This window comes from Cydia pomonella, chromosome 13, assembly GCF_033807575.1.
Source record: "Cydia pomonella isolate Wapato2018A chromosome 13, ilCydPomo1, whole genome shotgun sequence".
Classification (NCBI taxonomy): Eukaryota; Metazoa; Arthropoda; class Insecta; order Lepidoptera; family Tortricidae; genus Cydia; species Cydia pomonella.
The window spans coordinates 18,300,033-18,324,091 of NC_084715.1; the positions used below are offsets into that span (position 1 = coordinate 18,300,033).

Here is a 24,059-nt window from a genome sequence, read left to right on the forward strand (position 1 = left end):
CGATATGTTATGTGCTCAGCTTGAGAGTAATATCAAATCAACATAATATTTTTTAACACTGAATACGTCTCCCACTCGAAGGAACCATAATAGTGGGAAAGTGCAAATGTCTCCCATTTATGCAGTTATTGATTTTGCACTTTCTTTCAAATCGATTACTGGCACTTGCTTAAGTACTACTTTTATTCTATTAAAACTTGATGTTTTCTGGTTGGCGGGACGAAAAATAATCAAAAAAATATTATCGTATTAAATGAGGTAGGCGGTGGTAGCCCAGTGGATATGACGTCCGACTTTCAATCCGGAGGTCACTAAACCCGTGACTCGTAACAATGAGTTTTTCGGAACATATGTACGGAATTTCATTTGATATTCACGCTATTCGGCGAAGGAAAACATGGTGAGGAAACCTGCATATATCCACGAAGAAATTCAAAGATGTATGTGAAACTCCCAACCCGCATTGGGCCAGCGTGGGAACTAGAGCCCAAGTCCTCTCGAACATGAGATGAGGCCTGCACCCAGCATTGGGACGTATACACCGTGTTTTTATTGAATTCCGTTAACTTCGGGGTATTGGTAAGTACGTTCAAGGAAACTACATGACAAAGTTATTTACCAAAAAAAAAATATTTTTTTTAAAATTTTTTTTTGTTATAAAAAGTAGGTAATTAAATGTTGCATATAGCGTTGTTGTTGCACGGGCATTACATTTATCTCAATCAAACAATTGCAAACTGTGACATGTCAATGTCATTTCGAACATCGATCGTCCGAGATAGTACTTACGTTTAGTAGCACATGTATTAACCCGTACTAAACACTAATCAATATGTGAACGGGCCCTAAGGTAAGTGTACACACTCGTAAGGGCTTTATAAGATAAAAATAAAATATTGATTATCTCCGAAATGGAGTTAATTAGAATACCGGTGTCTTTGAGAAAGTTACTTAATTTAAGCTCAGGAATGCATCCTTGAAATTAACGCAAATTAAAAAAATACACGGTGTATAGGCTGAATTATTATTATTTATTATTAATTAAATTAATTATCTAAAATGAATTGTACTTGGCTTCGCTCAGTTGGTGAGCGATTGGAACGGTGTTCCAGAAGTTCGATTTTTTTTTCCATTTTCCTGTTATGTAATTTAAAAATTTGTAGTATCGATTGCTGGCATATCTGTTTGATATAGTAGTTTAATATGGATTAGTATGGTCACGTCTGAAAATATCGATACGGACAAAGTGCCAAAAATATGTATACACTACCCTAATATATGGGTCATAAAGTCGTGTATACATATTTTTGGCACTTCGATCGTGTCGGTGTTTCAGACGTGACTGTACATTGTTACTGTTGATTTCGATCCCGTTAAGATGGAACATTTTTTGGAAAGATGACGTCGCCTCGCTAATGCGTGTAAAAATGGGAAGGAATGGAAAAAATTGCTCGCTTATGGGAAGCTTCGGTAGTTGAGTTGGTTAATAAGAGCGATTGTTTAATGGTGTTCCAAAAGGTCGCAAGTTCGTGAAGTGTTCCATTTTTATTTTAAAGAATCGTTGTATTGTTCGCTTTATTTAAATCCCCACCCCCCACCCCGGCTCAAGGGCTACGCTACGGCCGGGGACTTTTGATATGTTCACCTCCTAACTAGTCCAAACAAAGTTACGGAGTAAATAATTGTGTTCCACGCCCTCTATAACTTCTTGTTGCTCGGCTTATATGTTTTGTCTACTGATATATAAGTAAAATAACTCAATACTATAGTATAGTTAATAATATATGTTACTTCGGCCTTTATGAGCCTTTCTGATATATAAATATATTCTAACTTTACCTACAAATTAATTCTAAACATAAAAGAATGTTCAAAATAAAAAATCAGGTAAAAAAATACAAGGAATTCAAGAGTTCTCACGTTGAATAACAAAGTACCATGTTTTTTTTATCAAGTTGCCCCCTTAAGGGTCCTGAAAAAACAGAGTCTTGTGGGATTGCTTGAAAAAGGTGAGGCTATATTAGAATTATTCATTCCTCGACACCTTGACATAGAATATTAAGAGGGGTTTTACTTACCTTATATCGCAAAATTGTATTGAATTTTGGCCTACCCTATCAAGGGAAAATTCCATAAAAAAAACACCTGGACATTTCTAGAGATGCAACGGATATCCGGTTACTATCCGGTACCCGGCTTATCCGGCCATATTTTGACTATACGGCCGGATACCAGATAGTTTGTTAATATCCGGCCGCAGACCAAATAGTTTCGAGGTATCCTTCTGGATACCGGATAGTAATTTAGCACGATATTTATGAATACAATATGCACTAAACACTAAGACTTCTTAAAAAAGAAAGTTAATTAATAAGCACTCGCAACAAAAATATTGAAATACTTGCGAAGAAAATTGTAACGTATCGCTATTCAATAATCACTACAGATGAATTCAGTTTACTTACCTATAAACGACTGTCTATTACTAGAAACAAGTTGCAAACTGCATCGATTTAGAGCAATAGCGCGATCTAAATTAATTAATTTTTGAGAAATCTTTTAGCAGGTTATTCGGTGGCCGGATACCGAATATTCGGTGAACCCTTCATTTTCAATGAATTTCAATATTGATAACGGGGTTTGATATATACGCATGTTTCTCAAGAAAAGACACCCACACAGTTTGTAAATATTATACATACCTTTTAGTGTTTGTTTAATTGTTTATTTACAAATTCCGTGACATTTCCTGTTTGTCACAGTTTGCGCTGATCTAACTGTTGTAAGCCTTTGATGTTTCTACTCGTAGAGGTGCGTCCACATCTGGCAAATGTGCCGCAAACGGCCTGCGAATGTCTCTTAAATCGAGAGTAAATTGAGAACTCTCTCTCTCTCTCTCTACACGTATCTTTGTGATGCGTCTAAGTCTAAAATGTCTAGATTGGTGATGTGGCATTAGAAATGTCCCGGAAATATTACTTGCTTTATAACTCCAATGAGTCTAAGAAAAATCTATACTAGAGATATACATGGGTTTATAGTCATCTGCAATAATTTACGGGCTGAATATATTTGTTAACGGCACCAATCATGGGATATTTAAGAGAAAAATTGGAGTTTTTTTGATATTTCACCGACATCTTTAAAATGTGTACCGCTTTATGCTTTAAAATTGGAATTTCCAATTCGTCCTTTATATTTTTAATGTATTTAACTAAAGCTACTGCAATTGGTTTCAATATTATTAACCAATTAAAATTATGTTTTTTTGCTCCAGTCATGGGATTTATGGCGTCATTAATTATCAAACTAACAAATATCACTGAAAAATTAAACTTAAGGCGCTCTTTGGCTCTTGTTTATGGTAAAATGTTGTCAGCGTTTAAAAACTGATGGTAAACACTTATTCTACAGGATTTTTCCATACCATCCTATTACTGGTGCCTGTTCCATTATAGGGGTGTTTACTATAGGTCATATTGAGCAATTTTTACTATGGGACCAATCTCGAAATCGCAAAAAAAAAATTACTCTCCCATAGAAAATGTCAAGGTCAGACAGTCAAAATGTATGAAACAGCCAATTTTTTTCGTGAATTCGGGGTTGGTCCTATAGTAAAAGTTGCTCAGTAAGACCTATATATTCACCCCGTAAATTATTGCAGGTGACTAATACAAAAAAAAATGACTCAGCACTCCCCTCCTAAGGGATTTTTTTAGGAACTGCGGGTCAAAAATTTTGTTTTGACCTCTAGTATGCGTGTGCCAATGCCAAACGACTAAACTCATCGATTTGCATTTTTTTTTATGCGTACACCTTACACTATGTGCTTATGCCGCTGTTTTCCTGTCGATGTTTCTAATTGGATCAGCTCCTACATGAATAATTCAATTATGTTGGTTGCTACACGGATTAAGGTAGCTGGGGCCATTTCTCTTGGCCGTTGTTGGTTCATCAATTCTACATACATTGCGTTTAATTAATTCACGTTACTTCAATGCGAATTAAGCAGTTTGTGTATATGTTACTGTAAAAACTCGTTTTCAGTGAAAACGCGTTTTGTCTAGTTAAAACTTGTTTTACAGTACATATGGGGCTACTTTATAGCACTAGTGCGAGAAGTAGCATATTATGTTACTGTGTCGAACATTTAAAGGGCCATATGTACTGTAAAACGTTGTACGATACATGTGCGAATTGGTAATTCGCAACTCGTGTCGATTTAAAACACTCCCTTCGGTCGTGTTTTAATTTATCGCCACTCGTTTCGAATTTCCTATTTTTCGCACTTGTATCGTAATGTACTATTCTGTAGGTATCGCCTCAGTGTTACCGCGTTTTAAATCACACTTATTAAAACCAATTTTCCGTTAGGACTTGGTCCAACCCCTTATACGGGTTTACGGTAACTAGTGATTTGCCGTTCCCGAGAAAATTCCCTAGGTGGGATTATTCCCCGAAACGTTCCCGGGAATATTACCCCATGATGGGAGCCCAATTTGAAATTGTGTACGTCACGTCAACCGGACGTTTCGCGATTTCTACAAAAAAACTTGTGCGCGCTGGAATCCCATGGATCTGGAGTTTCGATGCCAAATGGTACAAAATGGTCCTCTCTACCGAGGCTCTTACATTTAAGAAAATAAATAATACGACATTGATATGATATTAATATTTAAGTCCCAATCCATGTTCATACTGTGGTATAAAATATTTGTTTAATGTTTTCATAATATTCATATGCTATTTATATAACAAAATTGTATCCATTTTCCATTCTCTTTGATAAAAACTTACACTTTAATGGCGTTATTCTTAAACGCGTTACTGGCCTTAATTTGCTATAAATCGTTTGTCTTTATCTGTCATTTTGACTAATGTATTTGTAAGAAAGGAATAAAACATTATTTAACTAAATCAGGCCCGTAAAGTTTTATGAATAAGGAGGTAAAACTTTATCTAATAGAAATTAGAATGACGCCGAAGTAATAACCTTCAAACAAATAGTAAAGTCATTTGTGTCCTTGGTACTTCAGGGTCATATATACCACTATACATAGTATTTTAAATAGTGCTATATGCAGTATCTATAATATAATATTGAATATTCCTATTAAAACAGTTTATCTTGATTGTGTGATCAAGTTTCCATTCACCCTTTTTGTAATTACGAGGCCAAGAAGAGAGGAAGGTTTCATATTGAGCAAAAAAACGGCTTATTTCGAGTCGGACTCTCACAAAGAACCTATATAATTTATAAGTTGTATAATACACAGATGTCAATCGCAACGAAATAACTGTGATCAACTCTGGTTGGACTGGCAATCCAAAGATGTGGGTTCGAGTCCCACGTTACTCAGAGTTGCTTCACCAATGGTTAATTGTCAACATGTAGTTATATTTTTTTGTATTAACACACCGAGTTTGAAGTTGAAGAAAATGGAAAACAAAAGTGGAGACAGTACACCGCCCTGCGATACACCAGCTAGCGAATCCAAGTAAAACGAGAGGCCTCCAACTTTATACGCTGCTGATAAGTTTAATACCTATGGAACCACTTAAAAACCAAGGGAATAACAATGATAAGCAAGCACAAAAACGGCCAGATGTTTATCAAAATCAGCAGTGTCAAAGGCTTTGCAAAAATCCAGCAATGTTAACACAGTCAATCTACAATTATTCATATCTAAGCGTGTCATGCGTGATTTTAACGAGTCGAGTGTAGTAGCATTTGTATTATATCAAGACCAAAAATTAATTAAGTAGGAATTTAGGAAGTAATTTCTATTCAGCAGACATACAGAAATAAGTAAGCATAGAGTGCGCACTCCATACATCAGTTTTCTTACCTAAAGCTGCTTATATTCGTAGTCGACATCTAGCGTCTAGTAGCGGATTTATCATGACTGCTATTAGACAATAGACGTTGCGAAGAATGATAGGTGTAATGCTCAACAATTTCAGCTAATATTATAACCGGATTAACCGAAACTCTATTTTTAACTCCTTCTGCTTATAATATTAGCTGTAAGTTGATGAGCACTTTTCGTCAGTCGCGACACTCGCGACATCTAGTGTCAAGTAGCGGTACTGATAAATCCGCTACTCGACGCTAGACGTCGTCTTTGAAATTAAGCAGCGTTTTGGTAAGAAACCTGATATATGGAGTGAGTACTTTATGTCTACTTATTTATTTACTTTCGTGTTTACTTTCGTGATTGAGCCTTTTTTAATTGAAAGTGCTTATCAGTTAATAGAGGTAATATAATTATCATTAAATTGCCGTAAATTATTGTTGTAGTCAGTAATTGTTTATTAGCAAAAGAAGTATGCCAGTCAATATGTTTGAAGTTTTATGGGATTGGCTTTTCGGAAATATTTTTTGTTCTTTTTCAGAATATACCTGAAAAAAAACGGTTAATGATAATTACAGATGCAAAAGTTATTTTATTTAAATACTATGGAAGAGAATTTAAACATGTTTTGTTATTTTCAATTCGATAGTCGATGATATAGTGAACTATATATTTTAAATTAAAATAATCTTAGTTTAGATGAATGAACCAACACCAACAATGTAGAGTAGATAAAGATCAGCTGTTTTTATTTTAACTTAAGATTTAATTCCGATAATATTTGCAATCTATTTTTATAAAATCAAAGGGTACTAAAAGGCTGGTAACATTTAAAAATAAATATATATATTTTTCTAATCAAGGTGAAGTATCAACCTTCACCTTGATTAGATGACAATTGACAAATTGCGAAGAACCACTTCAGTTTCATCTGAATTAGTACGTACAAATCCGCACTATATACCCTAGTTACAAATATAAATGTTTTTGTTGAGAATAAGATGACTGGTTTTAAGTATTTCATGGGATTTTCTTTGTAATACAAACATGAAGTTAACGTCAAAACGAATATGGTTGTGTATAGCAATGTTAGGATGTATCATACTGTTGTTATTGTATCAGTGGGATTTCACTAGAAGTGTTTTACAGCTACAAATCATGTCAAATTATAATAATACAACCAACGCATTACATAAACAAAAAGAGATGAAATATATATTGGAATGGACAAGTCCAAACCATTGGCCATTGAAATATTGGGGTCCAGGCCAAAATGAGTATATCAGGAGAAAATGTAAAATCAATAATTGCTACGTAACCGCAAATAGATCGTTTTTTCCGAACACCTCACAATTCGATGCAGTTGTGTATAATGCTATGGAAATGTGGAGTCATACATTTATTCCCGGCCCAAGCGAACGCAGTCCTCATCAAAAGTATATATTTGTCAGCGTGGAGTCCTCGGAATACTATCCGATTTGTAACAGGAGATATGATGGTTATTTCAATTGGACTTGGACTTACAGGTTAGATTCTGATGAACCTTACGGATACATAACTATTAGAAATATCGCTGGCGACATAATTGGTCCAAATCAAATTATGCACTGGATGAAATTAGATTCGATGCAACCAATTGATACAAAAACAAAAAAGATGTTAGAGAAGAAAAACAAGACTGCTGCCTGGTTTGTTTCGAACTGTAATAGTTTAAGTAAAAGAGAAAAAATCGTCCGTAGGTTACAACGTCAATTAAGTAAATATGGTTTGGAGATAGATATTTTCGGAGCATGTCATTGGGCTTCGAAACAATGCCCATTGGCAAAAATGAAAGAGTGCTTGAAATTGATCCAAGAGGAGTACTATTTTTATCTCTCTTTTGAGAATTCCTTTAGCGAAGACTACGTGACCGAGAAATTGCTGACGGCACTTCAGAATTACGCAGTGCCGGTGGTTTTCGGAGGCGCTAACTACACACGGTAAATTTCTCTAAAATGTTACCGAATACTGCTTTCGAAATAAGTTAGTTGTGTGATAAAGCAGAATATTGGGGTCAAATCCCCGTAAGGATATTTGAGTGTTGCTTATAAATATTTTCTGTGTATTGATATGTAACCACACCTAAAACTTGATTGAGCTTACTTAGAGGGGCGGCCAATCTGGAAAAAGTCACCTATTTACAAAGTTGATGTGACTGAACAGTTTACTACTGACAAGTGGTATCGTTGTGTTTGATAGACTTTACTGGGTACGAAATAAAGACTTGTCACTTTCTAAGAGTGTGGGGGGGATAACTGTGAAGTCACAAAGATGGCGGTCCCGGGTTTCAAATTTTAAAAAATTAGTCAGCAAGTTCTGATCAAATCTTCATCTTTCTTATAGTGTAACATTTGTCTAAAAGTGCTAAGCAGTTTTTGATCTACACTAAGTAAAGCGTTCTCAGTCGCGCCTGCAAGGGAACGAGCGCGCACCATGCAATGCGCCGCGCTCGAGGTAAAAATCATCGTAGTTTACTTATTTATTAGGTATCTGATTCACAAAATTCAAGAAGTAATATATAGCTTATTTATGTATCTATATTATTTATGAAATATATATTTTTTATCTAAGTGGCTGTCTTCATTGTGTTTTTTGGGTGAGAAAAAAATCACAAATGTAATGTTTTCGGTTTTTTGTAAATAAGAAGTTAATTGATTAAATTACACTTTTAGTTATATAGCATGTTTATTTCTTCATTTTATTAGCTTTCATAAGACACCTCATTTTTAGAAATCTGATAAGAACTTGCCGACTAATTATTTAAAATTTGAAACCCGGGATCGCCATCTTGGTGACGTCACAGTTATCCCCCACACTCTTAGAAAGTGACAAGTCTTTATTTCGTCGGTAGTAAACGGTCCTGTCACATCGAATAGTGTATGAGGCCCTCTAGCCGCTGTACTAACTATAACCATGTAGCCGTGGTACTGGGTCGATTGTTGCAATATTGTACCATTACATTAATTTTAAATAAAAGAGATATTTAATATTTGTGGGTGTTGAATGTTTCAGATTCATGCCAGATGGTATTTATTTGCATGCTCGTAAACTAAAGGTATCTGATTTGGCGAAACAAATGAATGATATAATAAAAGACAAAGACAGGTACTTAAATGTCCCATTATTAACTTATTTAGCTATATATATTATTATAGCCATGTAGATAAATAGTACTCGTAGTTCTCTGAAAAGTTTAGTAAGATGGTAAGTAGATGGTCGTCATTCATTTAGTAGTTTATACATATATTTTTTTACCATAGGTGTCATTCATATGATCAATATTGTTAACAGGTTATGTGCATATAAGTAATGGTTTTATTATATGGCTAGTCAGACTTTTGTCAACAATTATTTCGGCAGATAACTGATACTTAACCTTTATACAGCACTTATATGTTTCTGGGTGGGTATATCTCATAATGAGAGTCATGAGCGTAATTGTGTATTTAATTAACTATTAATTTAAATATTAAAAAATTGCAGATACTACAATTTCTTCAAATGGCGAAACCATTATTCCTACCACGATAGAGAAGAGTCGCCCGATTCTGATGACCAGTGCATAACGTGTGCAATGCTTAACGACGAAAATCTTGTAAAAAAGGAAACCGTGTATAAGGATTTTAGAAGTTGGTGGAACGTTCCATGGAAATGCTTTGAATAGGGTTTATGGGTGGGTAGTTGTAAATTGTAAAATGTAAAAACAGTTGGAGCTCAATTACTGTCGGCCTGATTAAAGTTTTAGGATACGTCTAATATCTGCCAAAGATACTATGTGAATTATATATGTCAGTGTCAAAAGAGACGTTTTTTTCAAACGAAAACATTACTTTTGACACTGACATACCCAAGCCACATCGTATTTTTAGGAAATTTTTGACATATCTTAAAGTTCGAATAGGGCCGCGTGTGAGGAGCAAAGTAAGCACATTTTATGGTAGTGAATAAACACGCACACACAGTAGGTAGGTAAGTTTTTATTGTTTTCCTTGAAATTGACTTATTAATATTATATTTAATTAGTACACCATGTTTGAGGTGTTATGTTTGACAGTTACAGAGATGTAACTAAAAAATGCGTTACGTCTTTTTGTTGGTGCAAAATATCAAATAACATTTTGTAAGAATTATATTCACCTAAGTATTTGTATTTTAAATATTTATTCTCATGAAAATAATTTTTTTATTAATATACTGTCTTCTATAAATGTGTAAATAGCATTTTGCAAAAGGATGCTATTAAAGCAATTAGCAAAAAAAATACCTTAGAAGCACTGATAGCAGTTATGGCCTAGCGGTAAGTGCGTGCGACTTGCAATTGCAACCCGGAGGTCGTGGGTTCAAACCCCGGCTCGTACCAATGAGTTTTTTGGGACTTATGTACGAAATATCATCAGTCACTTTTCGGTGAAGGAAAACATCACGAGAAAACCGGAATAATCCCAATAAGGCCTAGTTTACCCTTTGGGTTGGAGGGTGAGATGGCAGTCGCTTTCGTAAAAACTAGTGCCGACGCCAATTCTAGGGATTTATTGACAAGCGAACTAAAAAAATAATAAAAAAATGTCGGGACAATGTGAGGCAGAAGAAGAGCAAATAAAATACCTTACATTATCTAAAAAATAATTTCACAAAACGGCATTCTGTTGTGCAAGTCAGTATTTTTGTAAGGTAATTTTTACGGAGCTTTTACTAATAATCAGACCTCGGACAGAGTGAGCCATTTTTACGTCATTAATGTCAAGTGTAGATGTTAATATAGATATGCCTCAAGATGAAATATTAAAAAGAATTCATGAATAATAATTAAACAAAAATGACAGTGCATTATGTACAAAACGAGTAAGTATTATTTATTTATTAAAATTTTTCTTTGTTATTGGTTATTGTAATAAAGAACTATAATTTTTTCTAGATTTTCAATTTTCAACGCACTTCTTCTTGAGTTTAATATCCACTTATAGATGGAAAAAGACCTTTCTACTTCCACTGAAGTGAGCGGAGTGAAGTTGTACATTAAAATACCGTCCACATCTGTTCCTTCCGAAATTTTTTCAGCATAGTCCCTAAACAGATCTAAGTCTGGGTTTCTAGCTATGACGTCTTCTAATTTCTGACTGACAGAAGCAGACGAAGACCAGCTTATAAAATAATATGCTTATCATTTAAAGAGGCTTGCTATACAATTAATTTGTTTTGCTAGTTATGTAAAGATCTAAATAGAATAATTTAATTCGTTATTCAATTACATCACATCTGCCATTGAATGACTACGTAGGTATGTCCATATTATGCAAACTCTTAAAACAGCTCACCCTGTCCGAGGTCTGCTAATAATATATTACGGAACTCGATAAACAGGCCAATTCGAACGTAGCCGCTGACATCAGACTGATATTTAAATCATGTTATTTAGTTATCGTGCGTGTCACCCGCGCCACATGTACGGCCAAGTAAAACAGTAATGCACGATAACTAATTTTCATGATTCAAATATCATTCTGCAGTAGCAGCATGGTTCCATGTTTATCACTTGTCACTATGTCCGTCACTTTCGCGCTTACATACTTGTTAGAATGTGACAGGCATGGTGACAAATGATAAAGATCCGACCATCTTAGCCCTATTTATGTCAGTATACCTACGTTCGATTTGGCCTAAAAACATCCGTCGTACATGCGATTGCAAAAAATATGTCAACTCAATAAGGAACCATTAGCCATTTGATCGTAAATATACGATGTTTGTCAGCCTACGCCATAAATTTGCATATTATACGGGCTTCCGATTTGCCGGAAATAACACACTTCCATCGCTCGTGCATATATTACTTATTTACTCAGTTAGTTGCCGGATGGCGAAGAGGAAATGGGTGTGATTACGGTTTTTCACCGTATGCATCGAGTTCTGTAGAATTGGCGAATTCGGTTTGGCGTCAGGTATCTCGATTTACCTCAGTAATTAGAAAACTCATGAATGTATTGTTTGGTTAACTGGTTATTCATGGCATTGACTTCATTTCTTTTTTTTTTTTCAAACTTGCAATTTAATGTTGCCATAACATAACTTACTTCAAATCAGGTCCAGAAATACTACGTATCTGATGATGATATGTAAAGGAATTTCATACAGCCTTACACACCTAGGTAAAAGTTTAAGCAAAGTTTGTTTTTAAACGTCAAATTGTGACACAACGTCTTGACATCAATCAACCATCAATTTATGGAAGGTAGAGTTAAGGAATAGAAACTCCATGTACGAAGAATGTGCGACAAAAAACCATAAATAGGTGGCGATGGCGCTACAATAACTAGAATACTTGAAAAAAAAATGTAATCATTGACAGCGCACTTCCCTCCGACAATAACGCCTAGGTTCTTAGCTACTCTAGCGCTACTCTGGAGAGATTTGGAACTATTATTTATAGCTGACAGCTGGACACTTTTGCAACAGTTCTGCCTATGGGGATTCTATTCCTTGCCTCTACCTTCCATACATCAAATAGTAGTAGATTCGTAATTTTTTTTAAGTGTGTAAACCTAGGAATAAAACAAATTAAGTATTTTTTTTTTTGCTTTATTTTTTTTTATTTTTTTTTCCCCTTCTTATGTTAGGTTTTTATAACATGAATATAAAAGTAAAATACAAAACACGTACCAAAACAATACAAAAACATATAAACATATTATAAAAAACCTAACCTAGGGTGCCGCCAGCAGCGGGGCAGGCCCCAAGCTGCCGGTGATCAGGGCCGCAGAGAGAGGAACCGACGTACTATACGCGCCGTGTCTAAGATTACAGATTTCTGCATCATATTATTATTGTTATTTCATTGCAAATTGCAGAAAAGCACTATATAAATCTCGGCGAGAAACGCGGTTGCCGCCCGCGTATCCCTATCCGTCTATATCTACTTGGCCTGTAATCCTTCGTTTCCCGGCTTTTATCCCTTTACGGCCGGGAAAAATATTTTACAAAGATTCCTAAAAAATGCATGTGAACCATTTTCAATTGTTATAAAACACGCGTATAAAATGTTTTAAAAAATCCTAGTGTCCTTTATCATAAAATAAATCGCGTGCACGAAAGTGACGTTCAGGAACTATCTGGAAATGCACGAACGTGCAAATTCATTTAGTTTTGTAAAATAATATGACTAAAACGCAACATTTTACAGAACAAAGCATGTGTATGTTGCACATACATGTAGCAGAAGTAATCTGTATTCAATTTACATTATTATCACAATTTTCTTTAAGAATCAACATCTTAACGATTAAATAATGATTAAAAACAATAATCAACAATTGTAAAGTACTCTCAATTCAACTACATCTAAAGGAAATGCTTAATAAAATTATTTTGACGTGTAACGAACACGTTGCATTTAATACAACGAGTAATAGCCCTGCTGAAGCAGCCTGAAGCAGTCTGAAATTGGCGGTCTCTTGGAGATTTGGTATCGTCAAATTGTAGCATCATCTGAAACATCACTCAGACGTCTCAGACATACTTCATTACGTCATTTTCTTGGTGGTTTAACCAACATTTCTAAGATTTTGAAGCGAAAATCGATTAATCCAGTATGTCGCACCTAGGACGGCTTATGGTATCACAATCAATTTAGTATGCCCTCCATTTCATGCACTCACCAAGCTAATATCCATAAAATGAATATTAATTCATTCACATGTAAAAAGAAACAAAGAATTTAGTTTCAGTGTCCATCTCCTTGTTTAAAAAAAGGTATATCAACGCCTCCTAAGGGTTTATTAGTTCATAACTATTTCTGAAGCTGTAACATACACGTATGACCGAATCTTTATCTCCCATCTCTTGACAACCTTAATGCTGATCGTTCCCGAGCAGTTAGACAGTAGGAAAACATATTTGTTGTCTTTCCTCCTAACTAGTGACACTGGGTCTGTCACCATCAGCAGACTCTCTTTAGGTACATCTCATAGCATTGTCGCCTTTGAATGTCAAACTCGATCTGTCAGGAATTCGATTCATCATTACTTTACCCATGCTGTGTAAACTGCGTTGAGTTTTTCCATAAGTTATATATTTGTAAAGATTATAATTATGATGATATAAACAACTACTTTGGCGTCCTAAAGTAGCTGTCTATATTATGACTTCAAGTTAAGTGTAAAATAACAGCTGGATCTAATCCCAGTGACATACCTCATATCAGAGCCAAACTTGGTTTTAGCTACTTTATAATTAAGCACAAATTCTATATTCCACGATCTGACTTATCGAAGCTTGTCAATTCATCGTATTCGTCGTTGAATCTTTGATTTCGTTTTCAATCCATTCAAAAAGCGAATAAGGGAATTCTTCGAGGTCATCGTATAATTCCTCAATATGTGATATACTCGTATCATTATTGCACAAAATTTCAAGATTTTTTTTGCCTCTTAATGGACGCTTCAAAAAACCCAAACCTAACATTACAAAACGAAAAGTGTTATAAAACTATCAAAAATATGACTATCTCTTTTGATTTGATTTTCTGCGCAGAAGCCGGATAGACAAAAACTTGCAAATAGTTATGACCATCGATTTACGGGCTACAGCCGAACCCACAAATTCGTGCACTTCTTTTTTACGAGCATGTAGTTTCCCCTTAATAACTTATTGTTACTCTAATTTGTGCTAAATAAACACACATAACTCTTTTACAGTAATAATTAAGTATTAAATAACAAGTTTGATACCAAAATTATACAAAATTAAGAACTTACGTGTGCCACTACTCCCATCAAAAAATGCCACCATCTTCAAAGCAGTCTCGTGACAGACTGATCCTACTGACCTGCGGTATTTGGTACTGAAACGTGTCGCTAATGTCTGCAGATTCGATCGGAATAGGTCTGAGCTCGAAAAGACAATTTACTTGAGGGCAGGATTTTTTAAAAGTAATTTGCAGGATTATATCGAACCGTCGTAAAGGGTTATAGTAATATACTATAACGATGCGTCAGCATTACAGCCCCGATAAATTACCGAAGTTCATAAGCACCTGTACGTGTAAGAAGGTGAAAATTGGGGCATATCTTGTCTCCAAAGTTTCATCGTTTAAGGTAATTTTCTGGGCATTATACAATACGCTCCCTCCGCGTTAAAAGGAAGTTTTAGGGTTCCGTAGTGAATAAGGCTTGAGTGGAAATAGATACTGTCAAAATACTAGTGGTAAAGGTTGGTAAAGGGAGTATAGCATAAAATCAAAAGAAGAGTATTTATATTAGAAGTTAGAACTAGACACAGAATATCGCTCTCGTCTACTCGGCGGCAGAATACTGTGCTCTAGTGTGGCTAACATACCCATAAAGTAGACGTAAAATTAAACGAGACTATGCGCTGCATCTCTGGTTCCATCAGATCTACACCCGTCCACTGGTTACCGTCACTATGCCACATTGCCCCGCCTCATCTTCGACGGCTCAAGGCACTGAAGGGGGAAACTGAGAAAATCACTAAGAACCCTGCTCTGCCAGCTTACAGTTTTGGCATCCACCCACTCAGCTACTAAAATCCTGGAATCCACTCTGCGCTACAGCCCAAAACTTGAAGAATTTCAGCATCTCAGATAGGTGGAAGGTAGAATCGTCAGCTGACACGGCCGGAAAATTCACCCTTATAACCGACTCGACACAAAAATTAAAAGAGTTTGATCTCCCCCGCAAACTTTGGTGTCGCCTGAACAGGTTGAGGAATGAACATGGCTGTTGCAACTCTCTTAACCTACAAATGGGGCTGAAAGATTTCTCCACTCTGAGAGTGCGGTGAGGAAGAGAAAACCACTGAACATATCATCCCTCGCTGCCCCTTTCATTCTTATTCTGGACCAGCTGAAGATTTGGTCTCCGTCACTCCTGACCAGGTATGGCATGACAACCTCAAGGCTATACTCTGATTGTTCCTCAACTGTGCATGTCATACAATTAATAATAATAAGCGTTGCTCATACTATATTTTAATAGATGTTCGTCCTCTCTGTTCACCCGCGCAAGGCAGCGGAGGCACTTAATCGCACTTGCTCGCCACTGAAACCATACACTATTATAAGCAGTTATGGGTTTTACGAGTAGAATTCACTTACCGCCTACGGTGCGTGGGTTTATTATACCAAGTTTAGAGTAACTTGTGTACTTACATGTACATAAAAGGCTATCATCTATCAAACCTTTTTAGCAGAATGCTTTTGATGTTGTGAGAGTTTTTACTGTGCGGTAATTTTCTTTTTGTTGCGTGAACTTTGCAAAAAAAATCTATGTATTGGAAATGGTATTTATTATTATATACTAGTTTATATCTTGAACTACATTATGGGATTAGAAAGTCATATGCATCAAAAGAGGAAGTTAAAACTGGCCTAGAGAATGTTGGGCCATGCTTAGTGTAATAGACGGGGGGGGAGGGGAATTTTCTCGGGCCGATTTTTTCCTAAAAAATGGTTCTTGAAGACCCCTAGTAGTTTTGTAAAAAAACATACCCACTTTTCGTGTACGGGACCTACCCAAAGAATTTTTTTTCTCCTTTTTATTTTACGACTTTGTCTGCCAAATTTCATCTTTCTAGCACTAACCGTACGGAGCAAATCCACGGACGGACAGAAGGACAGACAGACAAACATGGCAAAACATAACTAACCTCTATAATTCAGTACCCCTAGTGTAAATAAATTCAATTTCGAAACGTGACGTACGCGTTTGCGTTTAGTCTCATTTTGTATGTGATTTAGAAAGAGCGCGCCAAGCGGGACGTTTTGGAAACTCAAAATCCTATACAAAATGACACTTAACGCAAACGCGTTTGTCACGTTATGATGTCGATAAAACTTACACTAGGGGTACAGAACTCTGTTGACCACGGAACCCTAAAAACTATACATATAAGGATATCTCACCTCTAAAATATAAACATTTTTCAATCAAGTTATAAGATTCCTCTTAATCCAATGAATTACACTGTTTCCATTGAAGTAGTAGTAGTAGTTAAAACGCTTTATTGTACAAAAATGAAAACAAAACAGGAAATAAAACACTCATCATTTGTACAAAGGCGAACTTAACTCTTTAAGGGATCTCTTTCAGTTAACTTTTGAGCAATTGAGGGAGAATTGGAGACGGTAGACATTCGTACTGTACAAAGAGTCACCAAAAAAAATTAAAATAGAAAAGGTATTTATTTTACTTATAACCTACAATATACATGTAATGGTATATGACCTACAACAAATATATGACATATAATATATTTGCAAACTTCAAACAAAATTGCACCGAAAATTGGTTTGAACTTGAACGAGATCTAGTAAGTAATTTTTAATACGTCATAAAATTTAAAAAAAAATTTTTTTCATCAAACCCATACGTGTGGGGTATCTATGGATAGGTCTTCAAAAATGATACTTAGGTTTCTAATATCATTTTTTTCTGATAATGTAATGAACAAGCCCAAGTGTTGTAATATACTGAAAAAGCACGCGTGTTTAATATCTAGGATTATGAGCCAATCGGTGGAATAAAAACGTCGTTTTGAGCAAGTGTGTTGAAAATACATTTATCTAGATTCTTTACAGTGCCTATGCAGGCAGAAAATGAACAGTCGTCATAACAGTTTCGCCTCTGGCTAGCTACGCTTATTCCTTAGCTTAGTGACAGACGTCAAACGCCGAAAATGGCGGACACAATTTGTTCTCGATAGCCTGTCTAGTACATATTATATGTCAGTGACTGTATCAATCTAAATAATTACCAGGGAACGTACAGTCAGCATCAAAAGTAGTAGATCAGACTACGCATCAAAAATATAACTATATATATATAGATAATAAATATTTTCTATAAAAGAAAGAGACATGTCATTATATGTAGAACTATTAGACTGTAAAGTATACCCGGGTAAGATCGGTTGGAGGTTAAGATCGTATGATCGCAATTGCTACCAAAATAGCAGTAATTTTACATCACTAGCAATACAATGATTGACGCCATTTCATCCCGCCCCTCTTGCCATATTATAGTAACCGCTCAGTCGTGTCAGTCGTGTCTTATGACGTTAGCAAAAAGAGGTGTGAAAAAGTTGGAATTTAATGGAAAACGCCGCATTTCATTCGTCCTTATCCGAACATGTTTTGGGGCGGGCGATACGCACGATAACTATATGACCTCTTTAATATGACATTCTGATTTCAGAAGTGTACGTTTGAATTGGCCTGAATGCCGTCAGTACCCAAATATTTCCTTATCCTTTACATAATAATATTAATAATAAAGGACGACAAAGATAATACGTAAGTACACTCTTAAGATAGTGATCGGATGTAAAAACATTATCCCGAGACCCTTTAGTGTTATCGTGACAATTTACAAACTAAATATTGTCGTAGAACAGGGCCTCTCTGATACGACAAAAGGGGCTCTGTCCAACGATTCTGGTAAATAATAAAAATAAGCCCGCAGGGCAGCTTGTGGCGAGCTCTTGGGGAGTAACGACCCCACGGACCCGATAGTTCCCGAGAATCGGTCAGGGTCTCCGTCTCCAGCGTGTCTTCGTCGGTCGGAGTGGACCCCAATGGGACCCGCAGAACTCTCAGCTCTGGCTTGCCTTCACTGGGCGTCCAGAGAGGAGTCGTTAGAGCTAAATGCTCCAGGGGTGGAAGTGAATGATGCATAAGACACGAGTTGGCACAGTGGCAATTAACAGCCACTGGGTAGAAAGCGGCGCACACCTCTCGACACCCCTGGGCCGCTCCCACCGGTCCTGCTCCTGGTCGTCTTTACAACAGCAGTTTCAGGGGCCCATCTAGTCACCAACTGCCTCGATAACGTGTTTAATATTGTTAAGGTAAAACAGTATGGTTCGACCTTCTAATTGGATCAACTCAGGTGATACTGAGTTAGCGAGAGAGATGGCGCTGCCAATCAATACTATTAGAAGTTTTAGAACAAATTAAATTATTTTCAGAAAATATTTTTAATTTGTATTTATTTCAAGTAGAAACACTACTATATAATAATACACATAATAAAATAATAGGTCAGATGGCAGTCGTTTTCGTAAAAACTAGCGCCTACGAAAATTCTTTGGATTAGTTGCGAAGCGGACTGCAGGCAGGTGAACCGTGGCAAAAGAAAACGCGAGGAAGATGATAATCATACTTTTACTTTTAATATTCTTTATTATGTAAGCTAAATACGCCCAAAGTGACATTCATATTCTTGAACATTAAATAAATATGTAAAAAAAACATTAGTAAATGTACAAAAAATTGATAACAAACATAGCCGAACCATAAGGCTTGCTTGGTGCCAATCCTAAAAGCAAAAGACAAAAGAACCCTCGAAGTTTACTCGCAGAATGTTTAAACTTTTTTTTTTCATTATTAAATGCATATTTGCTCACTATTTTCTCGCAACAAAGTAGATACACTTGTTCGGGGTGATATCTTCTAATAAAATTCATGTTACAAGTTCAGATAGGTACTTTTCCATTTCGAGCGCTCGATCGTCCCAGAACTTAATAATCAAATGTACTTATAGTTCATCCATAGATAATACTCGTATTACCTGCAGAAAACTTTGATTGGATTCTGTTTCTTGTTGGACACGTCTAACTAGGTTTGTCGAACTGTGGCGTAATTATTTTTTCATGTAAGAAGACTGGAGTATCAGCTTTCTTTGATATCGACATTCTTGGACTAAGTATTCAAAAGTATTCAAGCAATGAAGCGAGCTGTGTTGAAATCTATGTTGATTTTTATTTTAAGAAGTAAAACATGTTATTTGATATCGATGTAGATATTATAACATTAACAACTTAATTTTAATTATATAATCTGTTCTAATTAAAAGTATTATTATCAATAAAACCAAGACAGAATATTTTTCGAACAATATCGAATACCAGTTTGCCTCACTTATCTCTGTCGCTGGCTCGGTCGCCTAGAGAAGATGGGAGAGGATCGTGCTGTGAGAAGAGCACCTATGTGGGGCACCCGGGTGGAAAACGTCTTACTAAGAGACCTGTTCGCCCTCGGAATACCCAATTGGCGCGAAGTGGCGCAGGATAAGGCAGAGTGGCGCTCGCTTGTGTCAGAGGCCAAGATCCTGTTTGGGTCACTGAGCCAGTGAAGTATCTCTGTTCTCGGCAAGCTCCTCCCATATTCTCGCTTGGCGCACTCCTTATGCCGTAAGATAGGCCGTCCAACGCTTATCTTTGCAAAAAATAGATAACTGTAAATAATTGTGAAATTTGGATAGCGACTGCATCAGGGCCATGTTACTGACAATTGCCTTGATATACCGAGTGACGGATTAAACGTTCTTATCGCGATGCGGAAATGACATCAACGGAATTAACAGTGATGTGTCAGTTTCATCGTTCGCATCGATGCAACTAGAATAGGGAGCGTGGATAAAATGTAGGGGGCAGCACGGGAGACGTCAGATATTTGGAGCGAGGTGTAAATTTAAGTTTATGTTTCCAATGAGATGGCAGAACCTACTTTGCACAAGAAAACGTATGAGTACAGCAGCACTTGCTTTGGCGTGAAGTGTCAAGTGATGTTTATGTTTCCGATTCAGGCCACAAGGTGGCAGACTCTCCAACGCGCACGATCCCTAAACGAAACAGTAAAACTGCTATAGTCGCGATCCAAATGACACCTTAAGCGTAAACAATATGAGCAACATGACATGTACAGTCAACCAATTTGAATCCTAGGCCACTATAGAACCTTGTCGCTTTAACTAGTCTATACATGACATGCATCCCTCAATAAGCACTGTCGTAGAAGTCATTATGGCATGGTTCTATTGTGGCCTAGGAATCAAATTGGTTGACCGTACATATATGAAATCATTTTAAAATAGGTAAAGTACAATTTACATACACATGATGTATTTTATTTTATTAATGAGTTACGCGCAGAGTAAATACGATGATGGCGTATTTTTACGCATCGAATTATAATGTAACAATATTTATTACCCTAATAAAAGGTAAATGTAGTTGTTATATTGATCAGCATTGTCATCCCACACGTGATGGATGTACCTACTTTATCACAAAATAATTTGTCGCACAAAACGGTAGAAAGAAGATATATGTTCGGCCATTCCAACAACATTACTTTCCATGCCTCACATCTCTTTTATTCCATTTAAAAGTAAACTCTATGCACTTGCAAGTAGGTTGATTCTCCTATGGAATACTGAGAGACGGGAGCTTGTCAAAGTGATGTGAGAATATAGAAATGGGGCCGCAATTCCGTTCCTTGCGGTATGCCCAAGGACTTTGAGCTAATTGTGTTAACCGAGTACGGGAATGGAGGTAATGTTTTGGCAGACGTAAGTTGATTATGGTTTGTAGATATCATTAGCTTCTAACTTTATTGAGATTAATGACGTTTCGATATAAGAACGCGAATAGTCTGGAAGAGATTTTTAAAGCCTTTTAGCGATAAATTCATTCATATCGAACACATGTTCTCGTATTCCTCTCGTTGTCCCGGTTTTTACAACGACTCATGGGAGCCTGGGGTCCGCTTGGCAACTACATTTATTCTTATTGAAATTATAAATATCCAACATCTGAGGTCTATCGATATCGACTTATAAAGCAACATTCATTTGCCCTCACACTATAAGCATAACTTTAACCCAAAAACCTGTCAGAGAGATATCCTCGTTATGTAAAGCAAATTGACAGTGGCATCACTCGTTTCCCGTTTGTAGCAAATCAGCATCGATGCCCCTGCAGTCGTACTACGAATGTAACCTATTCATTCAGTACTAGTGTTGCAACATGTTGGTAGGAATTCCAGTCTTTCGAGTCTCAATTTGAAGAACTCAACTCGTTTTTACGAAACTGCGTTAAAAAAAGTCTCGAGACGAGTATTGAGTATTTTGTTGAGTCAACCCAAAAGTATTCAAGCCTCCGAATAAAGACGCCGTCAACCGTTTTGTAGGTTTTATCAACCTACACTTAAGTTAGGTTTTTAAGTAAGTATGTTGATAAATCCTACAGCAACAGTAAAAATGGTGTACCTGATGCATGAATTATACATGAAGATCATGCATTTTTATTTGTATAAAAATGAGAGCCATAAACTGAAATATATATCAAAACCCAAATGTGTTCAATTCCACCGGTGGCCAAGGCGAGAATAACGCGTCTACAACTAACGTCCTGACAACTATACTAGCCGCAAAACTAACTGGTGACTGAGATCATAATACTATTTCCTTCATCCTTGTTAAGACCAACCAAGAGTGAAAGAGATGTCATTATTACCTGACACGCCACTTAGTTTTGCGGCAAATATAGACCACCCGGCCACGGCGTATATACCCGTCCCAAATTCTCTGTGGACTTGGTTACTTTCTCTTTGGAGTATGATATCTAGTTCAATTTATAATTTATATGTGACTACTTAAAAAAACACAAATATAAAAACGTTGAATAATTTGATTTGTTCCCTAGTTAAAGTAAATTTTTGGCAAAAATATCATTTTTGTTACAAGGTTTTATCGCTGACTGTACTTTTTTAGACAGGCGACTCATCGAGCTAATTCTAAAAACCCCAATCACAATTAGGTTGCGTTGTTTTATCACAGATCGGAAACCAGGAAGTTGATCAAATTTAACTTGCAAGATTTGATTACCGAGCGACAGACAACGGGACAGGAGAAACAAAATAAAAGCTTGTAATGAGAGCTCTCTGAAAAGGACTCAAGTCTTTACAAAAGACTCCGGTTTCTAACAAGTTGAAGAGAACTTGAATTTGGATTATATGAGTCTGAGAAACACAGCCTAGATTTAAAGCAGATGATTCAACGTACTCGAGTCTTAACCAACAGTTGGTCCAACACTATTCACTACAATGACCAAACATTCATCTTACATCTCCATCCTGAATATGGCAAATGAAAGTGAAGTCATAAAACGCGATAACAAACCACGAAGTAAACTGCTAAAAAAAGATATCGAGGCGAATCTTTTATACGAATAGAGATAAAACTGCGAAATGCTTTTGTAGCAATGACTGAAAGGGAAAATAAATATCGAAATTACGATTTTCTATCTGTTCTTGGATTTGGTGGTGTGACAACAAGCTGTATTTTGTGACCGGAACCCATAAATTTGTAGTAAACTCAAATCTCCTGTAGCCGTACAGTCAAGTGTAAAAATATGGGTGTACACATCTTACTCAAAAATATGTCCCATAGCATCTTATTCCAGTTTAATAAGAGCGTAGTACCATATTTATGAGACGATTTTTCCGATACATTACACTTTACGTTTACGATTACGTTAGCGATTGCGGAACTCGATCTCACTCAGATTGATGTATTGGTTTTTTTAAAACTACGTCGGTGGCAAACAAGCATACTGCCCGCTTGATGGTTAGCAGTCTCCGTAGCCTATGTACGCTTGCAACTGCAGAGGAGTTACATGCGCGTTGCCGACCCTAAAATTCCGCACCGTCGTTGAGCTCTGGCAACCTTAGTCACCTGTAGAAACACAACACTATGAGTAGGATCTAGTGTTATTTGGTTGCAGTTTTCTGTAAGGTGGAAGTACTTCCCCAGTTGGGCTCTGTTCTAGATCTGGAATGACATCCGCTGTGCTGTGTCATACCACACATAAAAATTAAGACTACTCTCACTTAACATGTTTATGCGGTATACGTTATGGTAGTGTATTTAATAAATATTGTTTTGTTTGCGACTGAGTCATTAAAATTCGACTGTCTTGTTATTTTTCATGTCCTTTATCATTAGTATTCGTTTGATCCATACTGAACGCGACACCCTGACTACCTACATAACAGGAAAAAAATATTCATCATATTCCAAATATATGTTTTAAGAATCCTTCATACAATGCGTATTCAGATATCAAAGCTGAATGGGTTTGTTTACAACACGGCACTGGGAACTTGGCCAAGTGAGAATCGTTCATAGATAACGCCAATCGACACTTAAATAACGTGTATTGGAATAACTTAAAAAGAGGTTTAATACTTTAGCAGCACTTTACTGCGACGCTTAAGGTAAACCCGGATAATATTGGATGGAGGATAAGATCGTATGATCGCAATTGCTGTCAAAATAGCAGTTATTTTACAAAACTAGTAATACAATGTAT

At 36.3% G+C, this 24,059-nt stretch overlaps 2 protein-coding genes across 3 annotated transcripts in view; one reads left to right on the forward strand and one right to left on the reverse strand.

The window, feature by feature from the left end:
* The window catches only part of LOC133524477 (calmodulin-A-like), a 356,565-nt gene that overhangs the window by 263,012 nt on the left and 69,494 nt on the right, over window positions 1-24,059 (reverse strand). The gene's annotated exons all lie outside the window — the stretch shown is intronic.
* On the forward strand, window positions 5,183-10,135 carry LOC133524458 (alpha-(1,3)-fucosyltransferase C-like). The gene is made up of 3 exons (XM_061860494.1): window positions 5,183-7,834; window positions 8,907-8,999; window positions 9,378-10,135. The coding sequence occupies exons 1-3, from the start codon at window positions 6,903-6,905 to the stop codon at window positions 9,556-9,558; spliced, it is 1,206 nt and encodes a 401-aa protein (XP_061716478.1). The 5' UTR covers window positions 5,183-6,902; the 3' UTR covers window positions 9,559-10,135.